At 47.2% G+C, this 16,490-nt stretch overlaps 1 protein-coding gene across 1 annotated transcript in view; it reads right to left on the bottom strand.

Moving 5' to 3' along the window:
• Magi2 (membrane associated guanylate kinase, WW and PDZ domain containing 2) overlaps nucleotides 1-16,490 on the bottom strand; it is a 439,692-nt gene that overhangs the window by 3,851 nt on the left and 419,351 nt on the right. Inside the window, exon 19 of the mRNA XM_033756513.1 lies at nucleotides 5,479-5,617. Within this exon, the coding sequence (XP_033612404.1) occupies nucleotides 5,479-5,617 (139 nt within the window). The remainder of the gene's footprint in view (nucleotides 1-5,478; nucleotides 5,618-16,490) is intronic.

Genomic DNA, 16,490 nt, shown 5'->3' with positions numbered 1-16,490 from the left:
CCGCCTGCTTCATCATTTTCTCTTCCTCAGCAGAAAGAGCTCCTGAGTGATTTGTGGAGCCTTTCATGCAAAAGGAAGACATGCTCAACCATGAATGTCAGAAGGGGGAATTAAATTGCAGAATTTATTATCGAAGCCAGCCGTCCTTTGCCCTATTGAAAATGCAGGTGAATCAGTGGAAAGGCTATGCAGCCACGTGCAAGGCCTGGCTGGTGGCCTCCGGGGAGAGGCGAGGACTCTCCTTTGCCTTTCGCTGTACGGCACACAGAGCCCGTTCCGGCCCATGGTGACAGTGGTGCGGCTTCAGGCCTGACTGGGCCATGGGAGGGACGAGCCACGATCAGCACATCTGCTGATGAACTTCCGGCTGGCCACCATGAAGTTTAGAATTCAGGTGAGACGAGGCCTACGCAGACATTCGCCCCCACTCAGCAAGTCCTTTCTCGAGAAAAAGTATACACGATTAGGCTGCGTATTACAAAGGCAATGCTTAACAAACAGAAGCAGCCAAGCGCTCTTCAAGACTTTCTGATGCTCCGGGAGGACGTGTTAAACTCAGTGAGTACCTAATACAAGACAGCTTACTGTCTCCCTGAGGAGATCCTGGGAGGCCTTTTCCAGAGTCACCACTGTGTCAGAAACAGCTGCTGCCTATGGATGGATGCACCCTGAGGCCATCCGCTCACCGGGGGACAGGGCTACTGCTTCCTTCAGGGCCCGCAAACGTCAGACACACAGTAGGTGCACAGGGAAACTTCTGGAATGTCTGGTAAGAGCATATTGTCTGGAGTTTACCTTTGAAAGAACTGGGGGAAGAAAGGAACTGCTGAGCAAATATAAGATTGTAAGGATGGGCTTATCATGCTTACTTGTCAGCATACAATAAAAGGAAGCATTGCTTATCATCTAAGACCAGTTCTGATGTTCGCAGGACGTAACGACTGCCTGGCATGTTATTGCAAATCATTTTAATATACTGATTGAAGAGAGGTTTTAACTCAACAACTATTTGGGCCATTCATTTCTTTAGGATAGTCACCTGCCCAGAGAGTTCTTCTCTCTACTCACTACAGCTTTAGGACACTTTTGCAAAAATGTATGTTTCGTTTACAAAGGGCCCATCACCGAGTGTGCACCTGTCAGAGGTACAGCGAACTTTGAAATGGACGCGAAGGTGAAGCATCACGGAGGCGTGGGCTTCTTGTCTCCCTCCGCGTGGGCGTCCGCTGGTAAGTGCTCTCTGGGCTGTGCTCGCTGTGAGAATGTGGCTTTGCTCTCGTTAACCCTGCTGGCCTCGGAGCCACTGCAGGTGCTCCTGTGACCCTTGGGCTGTGTGCAGTGCCTATGCAGGGACACCTGCCCTGCTGCTTTCTCAGAGAATCAGCAGGCGAGAGCACCAACCAGGACCAGAAAGCAGGTTTGCCTCATTTGGCTCAAGTCGGAACAGCAAATGTCACCCAGAGGACGCTCTGCTGTGGGATGATGACTGCTTCAGATGGGAGTTTTTTCACCCACGGCACTTCTGTTTACCTCGGCCCTGGGTGCAAGGTTTACAAATCAAGTGTGTGCACCCGAGTGCTGCATGCTTGGAATGCTAACGAAGGACACCTGTATTTCAGGGCCGGGGTTAATTTGTATAATTTATTCCTGTGCAGTTTGACAGCCAAGATGCACACTTCCATTCCTCTGAACCTTCTGGATTTAATTTGAATAGCAACGACCAGGGCTAATGAGGACACCGCATTTGATGCCTTGTCTTTTGATTCTTTTCTTAGGAGTGGAGCGTTCTTACTCCTGACTGTCCTTGAGATGCATGTCAGGGGAGGAGGAACTCACATGTTATAATCAAGAATGCTTATCCTGAAGACTAGACGTGGTGCTGAAGTACCTACCTCCCGAGTTTTCTCTTTCAAGGGCATAATTATCAAGAGCAAATTCTCCTCCAAAGTCCTTATCATTTTCCAACTCCTCCTGCAGCTTCTTGATGGCCCAAAGGTACAGCCGTGACTTCTGTGGGTGCATTTGGGGTTCACACCTCCGGACTGGCTCAGGCATAATCAAGGAGCAGTCTCTTGGTAACCAGGGCTGGCTTACTCACCATGTGCTTATTCTTTTCAGCTTACTCAGATTTGCACTGATTTTGGTCAGTCAGCGATCTGACAGGTTGCCTTTGGTATTTTCTGCCTATCCTACTGTGCTTATCTCACTGTCACAGATCACCTCAAGAACTCCCAGTTCGAGTTTTGCATTCCTCTTGCCTGAGATCAGCTTTTCCTGGACAAGTCCGGGAGTCCAGATAAGGGTCTCACCTCTAAGCTGCTCTGAATTCCGAGTTCTGTAGGTGTCAGAGGACGTTGCGGGTGGGTGTCACTTAAAACCGGAGCCCACAGTCTGAGGATGTGTCCCCATCCTCAAAGCCCACCCTTTCCAGGCTGGTTTAAGCCTACAGGTCCCCTAACAAATTAAGTATGTGTCCCACAGACCCTGGTTACCCTGGTAACGGTCTTTTAAGGATAGAACTTGTACCAAGTTTAGGATTTTACCAGGCAAAAGGAGGAAGCAAGCAGGTTTAAATTCATATTGGATGGGAAATGCAGCTGTCCTGAGGTCCAGCTCCACCTGGACAAGGCCAGTTATAGTCTTGCTTCTATTTATTGGTAGCCCACGTATTTTGTTGTCATTGTTAGCATACTTTGTGATCTTCTCCTCTGGAGAATTTTATTAAAACGCCCCCTAGTTTATCTTGGACAACTACCTCTGTTTCACAATGTAGTCTGCTTGATGCTGGAGGAATACATTTCTTAGCGGTGGGCGCTTCTAGCACCTCGGGGTCACCTGCAGAGCCGTGGATGTGGCCGCAGCCTTGGCTTGCTTTTCTGGTAGCAATGAGCGAGCCCCGCAGACTGATATGACTTTGCTGAGAGAGGCCCGCGTGCAAGGCGGGCCCTGGGCTGGGTCAGGGAACATGACTGGCAAATAGTCCCCGGCACAAACACAAATGGTGTCGGTAGGGGTGGCTTACAGCGTGCAAACTGCTTGTAAAGCCCAATAGGGCTTTCTTCTGGGAGCCCGAAGTTCCAGTATGATCCCGGCAGAGGGCGCTGTGCACAACCAGCCAAGTGAGAACCATGCAGGGGGGTGGTTAAGGAACTCGCGCAGTCCTTGCTGTACTTTTAGGGCGGTAGACACAGATGGGGTCTCCTTACAGAAGAGAACGAGCATAAAGAAGCCTGCTCTCAACTCTGCCTGAGTCTTGCCCGCCAGACTCCACTGGGAGCCATCACTCCAGAGTGCAATAGATCTGAGCTCTGCTCTTGTGACCCGGAGTCCTCCTAGCAGATCTCTTGGTGCATGGCTGGCTATTCTTTTACTTTCCTAAAGAAGACTGCTCTCCTCTACTAAGTTTTCCTTTTGTGGCTCCAAGCTTGTTTTATAGTGAAGCCCATGCTAATATCAAGATTCGCTGCTGAGCTCTAACCTTACTGGAAGGTCTGCCTGAATATTCAGAGGGAAATCTGCAAAGCAGCTGTAGCTAAGAATACTGACAACTGGGCCCTCAAAAGTGTGCCCACATATTTAAGGAGCTCTCTGAGTTGGCGCATGTGAGTAACTTTGCCAGGCCTTTTGGATGAAACAGTGTTGAGATGATCTTGCCTTTTTTTTTTGCGTTTGTTCTGAAGCACATTTCTACTGTGTTGTTTGACTCAAGGTAACGCCAGGCAGGTGAATGCTTCTGCCTTCAGTTTGAACCGTGCCACGTTGGCCAGTAACGCTCTCCTAGCTGCTCACTGGACACACGCAGCCGGGGGATGGACAGTGAAGGTGTGGATGAGTGACAAGTCTATGAAAGGGTGCACAGTGGGGGACAAGGCCCTGGGTCAGCGCAACTTTTGGAAGATTAACTTAGAACAACTTAGAGTAGTAACTATGAAAATTACTTGGTATAACCAATAGGTCTTGCCATGGAGTGAAGTATACCTTTACTATGAGGTCTGTTTGTTTGTTTATTTTATTTATTTATTGGTACCGGGGATTGAACTCGGGTTCTTGCGCATACAAGGCAGGCCACCAAACCAGCTGAGCTAAATCCCCGGCCTCTGTTTATTTATTTTTGAGACAGGGTCTCATTATGCAGCCCGGGCAGGTCTCAGAATCATGGCAACCCTGCTGCCTCAGCCTCTCGAGGGCTGGGATTACAATCATGTATCATGAGATATTTTTTAATAAGTGATAGAATTTCACAGGTCATTTTGATATTACTGTATCAATTCATGCTCTAGGGCACAAAAAAGTTATTCTAATCAAAGAGGTGAGATTCTTTACAAAGGGATCAGTGTTGGTACCATACAGCAGGACCAGGCCTGTACTTATCACTAATATTAATATTTAAAAATATTTTATTAGATCCAAGCACTAAGGGTGGGAACCTGGGATCAAACATTTCCTTGGGCATAGAGCCAGCTCTACAGAAACTTCTAATGCTTTCTAGATCAATGTGAGGGATTTCTGGCTCTGTCTGTTGGGGTTGTGGAAACAATGTTTTTAAGGCCTTTGGATTCAGATATTTTAATTAAACTCATGATACCAGTCTACCTTGCTAAATAAGGACACATCTCTTATTTAGATAACACATGCAAAAAGCATAATTTGAAAGGGAAAAGTACTCTGAGATTTTGGGGGTAGGGACAGGGGTGAGAGGGCTTTATCCAGAGCCCACTTCTCAGATCGGCAGTCAGATCTCCCCCCATGAAGATTATAATCTGTGATACCGATGTCTGTCTTCCTTTCTGAGGTTGTCTTTAAAGGCCTGCTCAGGTCTCGAGCTCTTCACTGTCAAGACCACTCAGCTGATTCTGCTACACAAGTTATGCTGCCCGTGGTGTGTGTCATGGTGCGGGGAGATAAAAACTTCCAGTATTTTTAAGGGCAAATCTATGAGTTAAAGAGCATTTTGAAGCTTCCCCCAGAAGCATATAGAAACACAATACAAGAATGAATTTTTGGGATAATTCCTAAATGCCAAGAAGAAATACAACCATTGAGTGAACTGAAGTTAGCAGATTAAACCTCACACCCTGAAGATTCACCCCTGCTTGTGCCTGGCCCCACTGTCACACCCTATGGGACAGTCAGATGCACCAGCAGTTTTAGGCAATAACTGGTAAATTACTGTAGACTCAAATGAACAGGACTATCTGTCAGACCACACACGTTCCCATAGATCAGTGGTGCTGGGTCTCCCTGCACACTCAGAGATGCCCTGGGGTTCTTACATGGATATTTTCAACATTCCCAAATCGAGGGAGCAAAAAACGAAAGTGCATCCTGGGCTATACATACACAAGTACACCCGTGTCTGCCGATATCGAAACACACATTTTGATAGAAAGAGAACGGAGGCAATTTTATAAATCAGCTTGGGGATTAAACAGTACTCAGAAGCAGCAGAAAAAAAGTGAATCAAAACATGAAACGCACCATACTCTGGTACCTGTCCTGTGCCCCTCTTGAGTAGCAACCGCACTCTCCTTCCTCCGGATTTGATGAGTTCTATTGCTCTGGCGTGGGTCATGTCCCTTGTGCTTTCCCCATTGATTTCAATGATCTGATCTCCTACCTGTTAATTAAAGACAAATTAAGTCAGCCAAGGATGGTCTTTACTCAAGTTGCATTTCCAAAGGAATTTTTCCTTTAAAAAAAAAGAACCAACCCTAGAAAACCAGTTTCATAGCTCTATTTGCCTACTAAGCATCTCCACCTGGATGTCCCAAAGGCAACTCCAACGAAGCAGGTGGTGAATGCCTGCCTGGCTGCACCCCAAATCTGACCCCCACACTTTATCTACCTGTATTCGACCATGGGTGTGGCCATCTGCTCCTTATAATTAACCCACGTGGCAGAGGCAGTAAACTACTTAGCATTTAAAAACAATTAGAAAATGGATCAGCTCTCACAATAACCTGGCACCTTCGCTTTAAACCAAGAAGTCAGTTTTTAAGGACTTGTCGTTGAGTATACACCACCAGTGCTGGGCTTTGTGCGCTGAGTCAGCGCTCCAGAAGGAAGGACAGAGCGACTGGTTTCTCCGCCCCTCTGAGTTTTTGTTACACATCATTCAGAGTTCCCTGGGTGCTACTGCAATGTTGCTTTCATTGTGAGCCATGATTGGCTGATACTGAAGCCTGATGATGAGTTTTCTACCACAGTTCCTTGTGTTAAAAATGACATCCTCTATTCTCTACACGTGACTAATGCCTGTGTTAAATCTTTGCGAGAAGATTTAATGGTTGCCCGAAACTGGTTAAATACCAGTCCTTCCTGCTTTCCCAAAAAGGCCTGACTCCCACCAGCCGTTCCTATTTAGCCTTTGTGAACAGATATTTGGGATAAAAGAGGTTCAGCCATGTAACCCCCACAGTTCCACGCTGTCAGGAATCTTTGGGTTAAAATATGTCTCATTCTGGCACAAGTTACTTCAGACAAACCAGCTAGAAAAAGCACGAGTTGCTCTGCAGAAATGCTCTTCTGCTGGGTCTCCTAAGCAAAGCAGATCTTACTTCAATTCTGCAATGCAGACAAAAGTGCCGAGAAATCATGCGGCACACACTGTAGGTTGGGCAAGAACAGGAAGAGAGACTCGTCACCAGGTTGGTGAGAAAGCCTGCAAAGAAGGCCCCACGGCTGGGGAGGAATAGACGCACTTCTGCTGTAGCCAGGGCGTCACACCTCTCCCTAGAGAGGACTCTAAGGGGTCCTTACCTTTTCCAGGACAATAAAGACTTCCTCTTGTGTGCTTGGCGGCCTTTGGAAACACGGTTTGGGGGCCAAGGAAGAGGACAGCCTCACTGGCCCGACTTCCGCATTCTACAGCGGAACCAGGAAGCTGGGAGTTAATTTCACTTTAGGGCTGGCACCTTTCTTTAGGTCTCCTTCCTTCTGAGGTAACAGGCGCCACCTGGAGTTGAGGGCTTGGCAGAGGCTACACCTCTAATCAGTGGCGAAGTGGGACCCGTGGGACCAGCTTTCCCCACCTGGCACTGAAGCCCCACGCCAGGAATTCAATGACAAAGCCGAAACAGAAGTCCACGAACTTGCCGGGAGTCTTCATTCCTGGCTCTGCTCTCTTCTGAGTTCCAGTCATAGCTCTAGTTGCCTACTAAGCAACTCCACCTGGATGTCCCCAAGGCAATGCCAGCGCAGCAGCAGGTGGAGTTTTTCTCTTTCTCCACTGAATTTCTAACCCTGCTGACGCAGCACCGTTCACCTGCTCAGGTGCATGTGGTTCATGCAGCTGCCCTATTCACACAGCTTCCCTCCATCCATCCCTACCCTCGTGTGTGTCCCATGGCCCACCGGCTCAGCCTAGGTCCTGCTGGGTTTATTCCTGTGTTTTCTGCCCATTCACCTTCCAAGCTCTGCTGCGCACCAGCAGCCAGGTCGTTCTTGGGAGTCTTCCTGAAGGTGTCACCCTCACGGAGGCCTCCAGACCCTTCAAAATGCCACTGTTCTGTTGTCTTCTCTTCCCCAAAGCCGGAAGAGCTCCTGACCTTCCTCAAGGTCAGTCCAAGCATCTTCCCATGGGTCCCTTCCTCAGTCCTTTTCAAGGAGTCCAACAAGCAAAGGCATCTGGTCTGTTCATTAGCCACGGCTCCCCTCCGTTATTTAATCTGCTTGTTATAGATGCATGCCCCTCTCTTCCCTCCTAGACTGTTTTCCTTCAGTAAACACTTTTTGAGCATCTATTCTGTGCCAGAGACTACTACGGAAATAGAGACAAATGGTATAATTTCCATGTACAGTAAATTCTTAGCCTACTTGGGGAAGAAAGTGGATAAGATGATTACCATCCCATGCATCTTTGCTACGACAGATGCCCTCGCAGAGCACCAAGGGAACAGAAGGAAGGGACACCAGCTCCAGAAGGCATGGGGTGGGGCGTCACGAGAGCTGCTGGGAGGCGGTGGCATCTCAGCTGAGTTTCTGAGCAGGGGAAAAGCACTCTCCGTAGAAAGCAGAAGGTCCAAAGACCCCAGAGTTGCCATTTGGTGGAATTGGGGATCAGTAACAAAAAACTAGTGCAAGGAGAAAGAGGGCGCCAGAGATCTGGTGCTGTGTCAAAAGTGGTGGCTTCTTTTGTTCTCTGGTCCTGCGTTGGAGTTGAGCAGGATTTTGTTTTCCTTCTCTTCAGGTTTATTTTCCCTTTTCTGTTCAGGGCTCATGAGAATTTCAGAAGGAAAAAGTATCTTGGAAAGAGGAGTGGTTTGGAAAACTGGCAGAGCCTTCAGCGGAGGGGCTGCCCTCCCCTGTGTGAGGGGCAGGGCTGTGGGAAGGGTCGGTGGTTATCTTCATTAACTTCGCAGGGACCTGGATGGACTGGTTTTCTTGGAAAGCTTCCTTAATGTCACCTTTGATGCCATTCCTCCTCAGAGGGAGAAGGGAACAAATGATAGCAAGGGAACCCAGGGCCAGAGCCCCCATCCAAGAGCTTCCAGTCTCTGTTGAGCCCCCTGCCCATTCCAGGTGAGAACAACACCCTTAGTGGGCAGAAGTGTTTAGATAAAGGATGGGACGACTCACACTCAGTCACGCAAGGGCGTCTGTAAAAGTAGGGCCACACTCGACTCTGTGTACCCTTTCCACCAGAGAGCCATCTTCAAACAAATTGTGAGTAATATGAAGGTTTAACGATGTTCATCTGTTCTTAGAGAATGTTTCAGTTGGGTGTGGTGCCACACACCTACAATCCCAGCATTCAGAGAGACTGAGCCAGGAGGATTCCCAGTTTGAGCCTAGCCTGGGCAATTTAATGACTTAGTGGGACTCTGTCTCAGAATGAAAAGGTTGGGGGAGAGCTGGAGATGTAGCTCATTTCCAAGGCCTTGAGGTCAATTTCAGTTCAGAAAAAAATATTATATTCCAGTTATAACTGAAAGAAATGGAGAGGGGAGGAAAAAGCGCACGTGAGAGTGTGCGTGTGTGTGTAGCTTTCTGTGGGTCAAGGAGATACCAAATCTGAGGAAGTAACCAAAGGATTTAAGAGGAATTCTTATGGAAGACATGCTTTTATCTGTGGCCTGTTGGGGCCCTTAACAACCTTAGAGTAAAGCCGTTTCTCAGGGTGAGGCAGCTGAGATGACTGCTGACCCTTGGCAGAGTCTAATAACTCTGCATTTCTATTCACGCATTCCTGCTCATACACCACAGCAGATCCTCCTTTAACAAAAGTATTACTGTGTCCTTGAAGCTTGCTTGAGGCTGTGCATATAAATACTTTTTCTCTTCTTATTGGAAGGCCAAGGTAGGTAAATGGAAATGTTTGGTATTTCTTAAGTGATTCGTAATTCAGGAGGTGAGAAGAAATTTAAACTTTGTGCTGCACACATTTTTGTAGCCAAGTTGTGCAGGAAGTACTTAGTTTGACTCATTGCAATCTTTTTGTTTTTGTGGTTCTGGGGATCTAACCCAAGACTTCACACATTCAAGGCCAGTGCTCCAAGACTTTGCTAAATCGCCAACCCTCAACGAATCTTTATAAGAATTAGATTAAGTCGGGGATTTACTTTGGCCCCAGGCTGCAGTAGTCCAAATCGTTTCTTGGCCATCTTCACAAACACGCCTAACCAGATGTTGTCACTTAATTGCCCTTGTGTCAGTAGCTTTTCAACACTGTGATCAAATACTTGAAAAAAACAGATTAAAGGAGGGAAGATTTCCTTCAGCTCATGGGGTCAGGGGTTTAGTTCATGGTGGGCTCATCCCACTGCTGTGGGCCTGAGGAGAGGCAGAGCATCATGGTGAGAGTGTGGTGGAGGAAAGTGGATCACCTCACGGCTTCCAGGAAGCACAGAGAGGGGAAAGAGCCAGAGAAGAAGGGGCCAGGAACAAGATGGGGTCTTGTGGGTCATGCTTCTGTGCTTCCCTGCCCTGCTTCCTCCAATGAGGCTGGTTTCTCCCAGACCCCAGACCTGTCCCGGGGCAGGAACACACCCACTGTCCTGGTGTCACGTCTGCCTGACCAGTGGACCCACAGTGAATCATGGCTGAGTTCAAGCATGTTTGGTTTGCTCTGCAGATTATAGTGAGCTACTTCATCCTTATAACACAGGTTAAGCTTCAGGGCACCTCAGCATGCCTCCAGCTTACTGGAAATACTGCCTTAAGCATTTCCAACCAAACCATGACAATATCAGTGGTATTTACAGGAGACCAAACGAAGTTTCAGTAATGGTAACTTGCACAAATTATAAGAGGTAGGTAAAGACACGAGGAACAACTGCTAAAGGGTGGAAAGAAAGAGGGATGTAGGCTGAGATGAACAAAATCATACAGTGCCAGGTAGAAAAAGAATCAGATTTAGGGTCATCATTGCTATAGGGATCATGAAATACCATGGTCCTAATGGTCCTGGTGGAAGAAAGGGACAAACTGATTTTCAACTTCACAGTGATCTTTCACACAGTTTGTACTTTTTTTTTCCCCCGATACTGGGGATGGAGTCAGAACCTTGGGCTGGCTAGGCAGGCGCGGTGCCACTGAGCTACATCCGCAGTGTGATCTTTTCATGAATAATCTTCATTAGATATTATTTTATTATCATTAGTTTCTGCAGTAGTTGGGTTGAGCCCAGCGCCTGGCACATGCTAGGCAAACATTTTACCACCGAGCTACACCCTCAGCCCTGTTAGGTATTCTTTAATAACCATTATAGCAAACACAGTTTCCAATGGGTTACCTTGCGTGTTTTGGTGAAACTTCCTACTCCTCCCCTGAGGCTTGTAATTGCATTAGATGGGACCCAATGCCCAATCACAGGGCCGAGTTCTCACTATAAACTGTTGTGTACAGTTGCCTCAGGAAGGAGCAGAAGCCCATAGAACAAGCAGGTACAAGAGAGAAAACTGTTCACTCAATTGGAAATAGAAACACAAGTTTCAGAGCAACAGAATTGTGAGTTTTATTGGTCTCCATTAATTTATATGTTGAAGGCTGAGAAGCCCTTCATGTTATTTTCTAGACAGTAATAACTTCAGAAAATTTTCTGTCTCTCAAGAAACTTTATCCACATAGAAATGTGAAATGTCCCTATGAACGTAAAAAGAGTCCTTCAGCAAGGTCATTCCCGGGCACAGACCTCCGGGACAGGGCACGATGTAAAGACCCAAGAAATTACGGGCTGCCAGAGAATGCTGAAGGTTTACCACTGGATGCTCCTGTGTTTTTATTACTTGTGTATTTGTCCCTTCAAAATACTTTGTCACAGCTCAAAAACTTGTTCAGTCTTTGATTTGGACTCCTGGCCCATGGTTGCCTGTGTCGGCTGTTGAAATTAGGGGCAGGCTTTGGCAGGGATTCAGGGGGAGCTCTGCTTTCAGGGCCTGCACTTCTCATTCTGTTTCTTTTTAAAGCCCCTAAATTTAAACACGCAAATACATGTGAAATTTAAAGGTTATGCAGAGCACCATGCTGGAAGTGCTGGAGCTCTAAGTGACAGTTTGGTATCTTGCCTTTGTCCTCATCCCGTATGACCAGCACCAAGCTCTTACAGGCAGTTTGGTTCGATAACTTCTTCTAAATCCCCGTGCTCCTCCAGGGCTTTGAACTGTGGTCGATGCCCCGCCCTTCTTGCTTCGTGCATGGTCTCTGGCTGTCTCCTCCCCTCCCTGAGGACGGCAGAAGGCTTCTCTTCCGTGTGCTTTGCCACACGGTTCCACTCGTTAGAGTCTGCTCCCCTCTTTTCGCTTCAAACAGCCCCACCCGACTCAACCCCTAGGACAACTTTGGTGTCCAAGGAGGCTCCCATCCTCCCCCAGTCCTGTTCCCGTTTCTTCTTCTTCTTCTTCTTTTTTTTTGGGTACCGGGGATTGACCTCTGGACCTTGTGCTTGCGAGGCGGGCGGCGGAACCACTGAGCCAAATCCCCGGCCCCGTTCCCGTTTCTTTAGCAGCACTGACCTTTGCTGACAGACTGTTGGACACTCTCCAAGGCGTGGGCCCAGCCACGTGGAAAATATCCTTGTGCATTTGCTCATCAGGTGAATGGAGGAAATTGAAAGCAGCAATTTCCCAGAATCTCTTTTTTGGAAGCTATGTTCTTTATTGTTTACATCAAATTTAAATACGGTCTGTAAGAAAGTTTTAATTGGGTTTTATGATATATGTCACTAGCCCTGACCATGATCAAATAATATAAAGCATATATTCAAGTCCCTTGTAATCTGTATGGCAAACAAATGCCGTGTTCTACTGGTAACCGCAGCAGGCATCATCCTCACCGTCACGGTAGAGGAGAGAAGGGAGGAGACACAGGAGCAAGCTTCTCATCGTGAACTGGGACAGAAGCAGCTGCGCCATTGCAGGAGTACTCAATGGGGACTAGAGCAAGTGCTGTTTTTCTGAAAATATTGCTGAGAGGTTAAAAACTCAAAGACTCTTTTGTTGCTTTGACAAGTACGGCCCTCCAGGAATTCTTACAGGGGCACAAATGCTATTTCTTACTTTACGGTTTTAGATGAAGACTTTAGGAAAAGAATCTCATTGAATGCTTGGCAGATCACCTGAACTCTGAGCTAATGCAGAGAAATAACCATAAGTGCGGCAAGAGAAAGATTTTTTAAGGACAAGCTGGTTGAAGTGGAAAGAGTGTCTACAAAGGAAAAAAAAATAACTGCCACCATTTCATTTTCATATGCTAGTTTGACTGTTCAGGCAGGAACAAGAGACTGGGACAGTATCCTAAAGTTATTTGCCTAAGAACGGAAAGTTTCACTGGCAGCTCAGCTAGCAGCTCATATGGTGGCTCAGAAACCCCTTGTTAGGTCAGGAAGTCAGTTCTCCTAGTTGATTTAAGAGTAAACAAAAGAAAATCAAAGAGGGATCTTTCTACTGTGGGCTCTGGGCAGACTATCATTTCCTTTCCCGGGATGTAACTGAGGGGTTCATTCTGCACGCTTATCTAGTCAGAGGCATTAATTTTCGGTCAAGCTTTGGGCGATGCCTGCTCTCTTGGCACATGGTAACAGTTCTTGGGTTTCCTCAAGCTAACCGTCTTGCAGAGTGCATTTTTTTTTCTTTTTATTGAGTTTATTGGTACAATCTAGGTATACAATACAGTTACATTCATCATTGGGGTCTTGTGCCTTTACATGACAGGTGTTGGTTCTCATTTTTTCTCCTTGTCCCTGCCCTCCCTTCACCCCCTCCTCCCCTCCTCATTTACAAACACTTTATTTCCATTTTTTCATTTTCTCATATTTTTCCTTTTCCCTTATTCCCTTTCCCCTACCCTTCCCACTTTCCCTATTGCAGAGTGCATTTGCATTTAGTCTGGGTGCCAGCTCTACCCCTGAACTGCTAACAGTGTGAATTAGTGTCGTGGTTCATAGCTAGATGCCCTGCCCCCCCCAGCTGATTGGATCCCGGAGGTGATACTGGCTTAGTCCACTGATGGCTTTACAGCTGGGTGTGAAGTAGGGCGGCAAGCCTGGTGGGCAGAGGTGCGAAGAGGGGGTTCCTGTGGGCAAGGCCTGGAGAGAGAAAACCTCCCTCTGGCTCCCTCGGGTGCTTCAGCTTCCTGCCTGCCTGCCTCAAGCTATTTCTCCTCTGTGGAGCCCTCTGCCACAGTACCCTGCCTGGGAGCCAGCCCACTATAGACTGAAATCTCTACAAACTGGGAGCCCAAATATACCTTTTTCTCTTTTACTCGTGGATGTTGTCCCAAAACTTGAAAGTAACTAAGACAATTAGGCATCCCCAGATGGATCCCAGCTGTATCAGCTGGGATTTCAAAGATAATTTAATGATGGGATTGTTTTAGAGGTGAGGGCAGGATTATGGCAACCATAATGGGCTGTTGAGGCACTGAAGGTAAATATAGCAGGTGCTGTCCCCAGCTCTAATCTGGAAGAACCTCAAGGAAATAATGAAAGTCATGAGGGACAAATGAGAGCTGTAGCCATGAAAGAGGCTGCCTGCCTGCCTGGAGTTGAAGCTTCAGAGGGAAGGAATCTGGCCCAAGGCACAAAAGCAGGATGTAGTAAGATCAGAAATACCCACATCTCTCTAAGGCTGGCAGAATAATGTTCCTTCAAACACGCCCACCTCCTAATCCCTGGAATTTGTGAGCCTGTTACCTTACATGGCAAAAAGGACCTTGCGGATAGGCTTACCTTAAGGATCTCAAGATGGAAAGATGACCCTGGATTGTCTGGGTGGGCCTAATGTAATCCCAAGGGTCAAGGTCAGAGGGAGGGAGAGAGGGAGAGAGGGAGAGACGGACAGACAGACACGGGAAAGAAGATGGTAAACCGCAGAAGGTGAGGGTGGGCTCCCTCCCCCTCCCCCTCCCCCTCCCCCTTTCCTGGTCCTCTGCTGTTAGCCTCAGCCCCCGTCACCCTTACCATTCTCCGTGGACCCCTCGCGCTCTCGTCACACCCATCCTTCAAGGCTCTGCTCAGATCCGGGAAAGGCATCCTCCTCACCCTCCACGGCACAGCCCTTTAGTTCCGTTTCTCACAACAACGCTGCTTCCTAGTCTTGATACCCGTGTTTACTGTCCCCACCACGACTCCTAAGCTCTGACATTATAAACTCCTGGCAAAAGGGTTATATTTGTATACCATTTTGTAATAATTCATTACTTAAAAATAAGATTTTACTGTTAGCAGGGGCAAACTGTATTACCGAGCAGGGCACAAAGGGACAGGGGGAGCCTGTGCGTACAAGAGGGGCTCTGAGGACAGAACTGTGAGGCCAAGGTGCTTGGCACAGGGTAAGAGTTTCACGAATATTTCTTAAATGAGTAAAATGCTATCTCTTTAATTTCAGTCAAAGATAAGCTTCAATTCTGAAGAACAAAGTCTTAACAAAAGCCTCTAGTACTTGCTACAGTATGAAGGTAGAGAAGTAAGAAAAGATAAAACAACACAATCCTGCTTCCAAAGCTAAGAGCAGTGCTTTGCCAGAGAGCAGCTGAAGGAGAAGCCACAAGGTGGCGCCATCTCTTTCCTACACACAGGGTTGGGCCCCTGCTCGCCTTACTGGGAAAGGCAGACACACTCACTTGTGCATTTACTGATCATAATTATACCTCCAGAGCACAGCTTGGGAGTAGAGATCATGTTTTGTACTTCTACAGTCTCCCTTGTACAGTTGTGCATACGTGTGTGTGTGTGTGTGTGTGTGTGTGTGTGAGTGTGTGTCAGAGCAAAACGATTTTCTGAGAGAGTTTGGGGGTCAAATAACCAAAAGAGCATGTGGCTGATCACTGTTACCCTACACCTCCTCTATGGTCTCAAATGGGTCTCCCAGAATTCACATGTTGGAAACCTAATCCCAGTGCTGGTGCCAGTGCTGGGCCCTTTGGTGAGGTCCCGGCGTTTCCACCCTCATGAATAGACAAAGGGGTCTGGGTATGGGGTGGCTCTCTCCTGCCCTTCTGCTTTCTGCTACAGAAAGCAGGCCTACACCAGATGCTGCTGCTTTTATCCTGGACCACAGAGCTGCCAGAAATAAATCCCTGTTCTTCATAAACCCACCCTCAGGCTTTCTGTTACAGCAGCACAAAGAGACTGAGACACTCCACATTCCCAGGGTCATTCAGGGCAAGGAAACCATCTCATAAGTTTTTCCACCTCTGGTTTCTGGTCCCCTTCCTTGAGGTGAGGACTCGGTGCTTTACAGAGAGGCAGGGATTTATGAAAGGCCACAGGGCTTACAAGTGGAAGTGACAAGAACACGAGCGGGGATCCACAACCCAGAGCTCTTTCTCTGTGACACTCATTGAGCTTTGCCAAGGAGGGGAGAAAGCTTTGGTTTCTTACTTGGTTCAGAGTGAAAGCTTCCTTCCTGCATGAGTAAGACACATCCAAGATGTTTACGATTTGTTATTAACCTTTGGGACACACAACCATGTGACACAGGCAGCTTTCAAATCCGGTTTGTCCCTGTCCGAGGAGGATGAGGAAAGAAGATTAAAAGTGGAATGAGAGAAGCTGTAACTGCCTAAATCTAGTCAGAACTTAATGGGGCTGAACCTCCCGATCCTGTTCACGTTTCTCTGCAAATGAATCTTAGTTTTGTAGTATGTTCATGTGTTGAAGTTTCAGATCACTGTCCTTGTGCACAGTGAGTGCTCAAAGTGGAAAAACTCACATCAGAACTCAGCGGGCTCTACTTTCTTTGTTTGGCCATCATGGAAATAGTCCTTCTTTAATAGTTTAATTTTAAAGCAGCTCTCCAGAAAAGATCTTCACTCACTACAGTGTTCAGTGGCATTGGCGACAAGTGTGAGCGGCAGTGATGTTTGCACTGATGAGATGACAGAAAATAGAAAGCGATGGTGGCACTGTATACTTATTATTTTGACACACAAAATGAAAATCATCCATTTTATTTTATTTGTTTTTAACTTTTAAAAAATCACTTTTGGGGCTGGGGATTTAGCTCAGCAGTTCGGTGGCCTGCCTTGCAAGCGCAAGGACCCAAGTTCAATCC

Source organism: Fukomys damarensis, unplaced genomic scaffold (assembly GCF_012274545.1).
Source record: "Fukomys damarensis isolate Sample0158 unplaced genomic scaffold, DMR_v1.0_HiC HiC_scaffold_4, whole genome shotgun sequence".
In the NCBI taxonomy this organism is placed as follows: domain Eukaryota; kingdom Metazoa; phylum Chordata; class Mammalia; order Rodentia; family Bathyergidae; genus Fukomys; species Fukomys damarensis.
The sequence above is the reverse complement of the archived record's forward strand: the minus strand, read 5'-3'. Positions and strand labels throughout refer to the sequence as shown.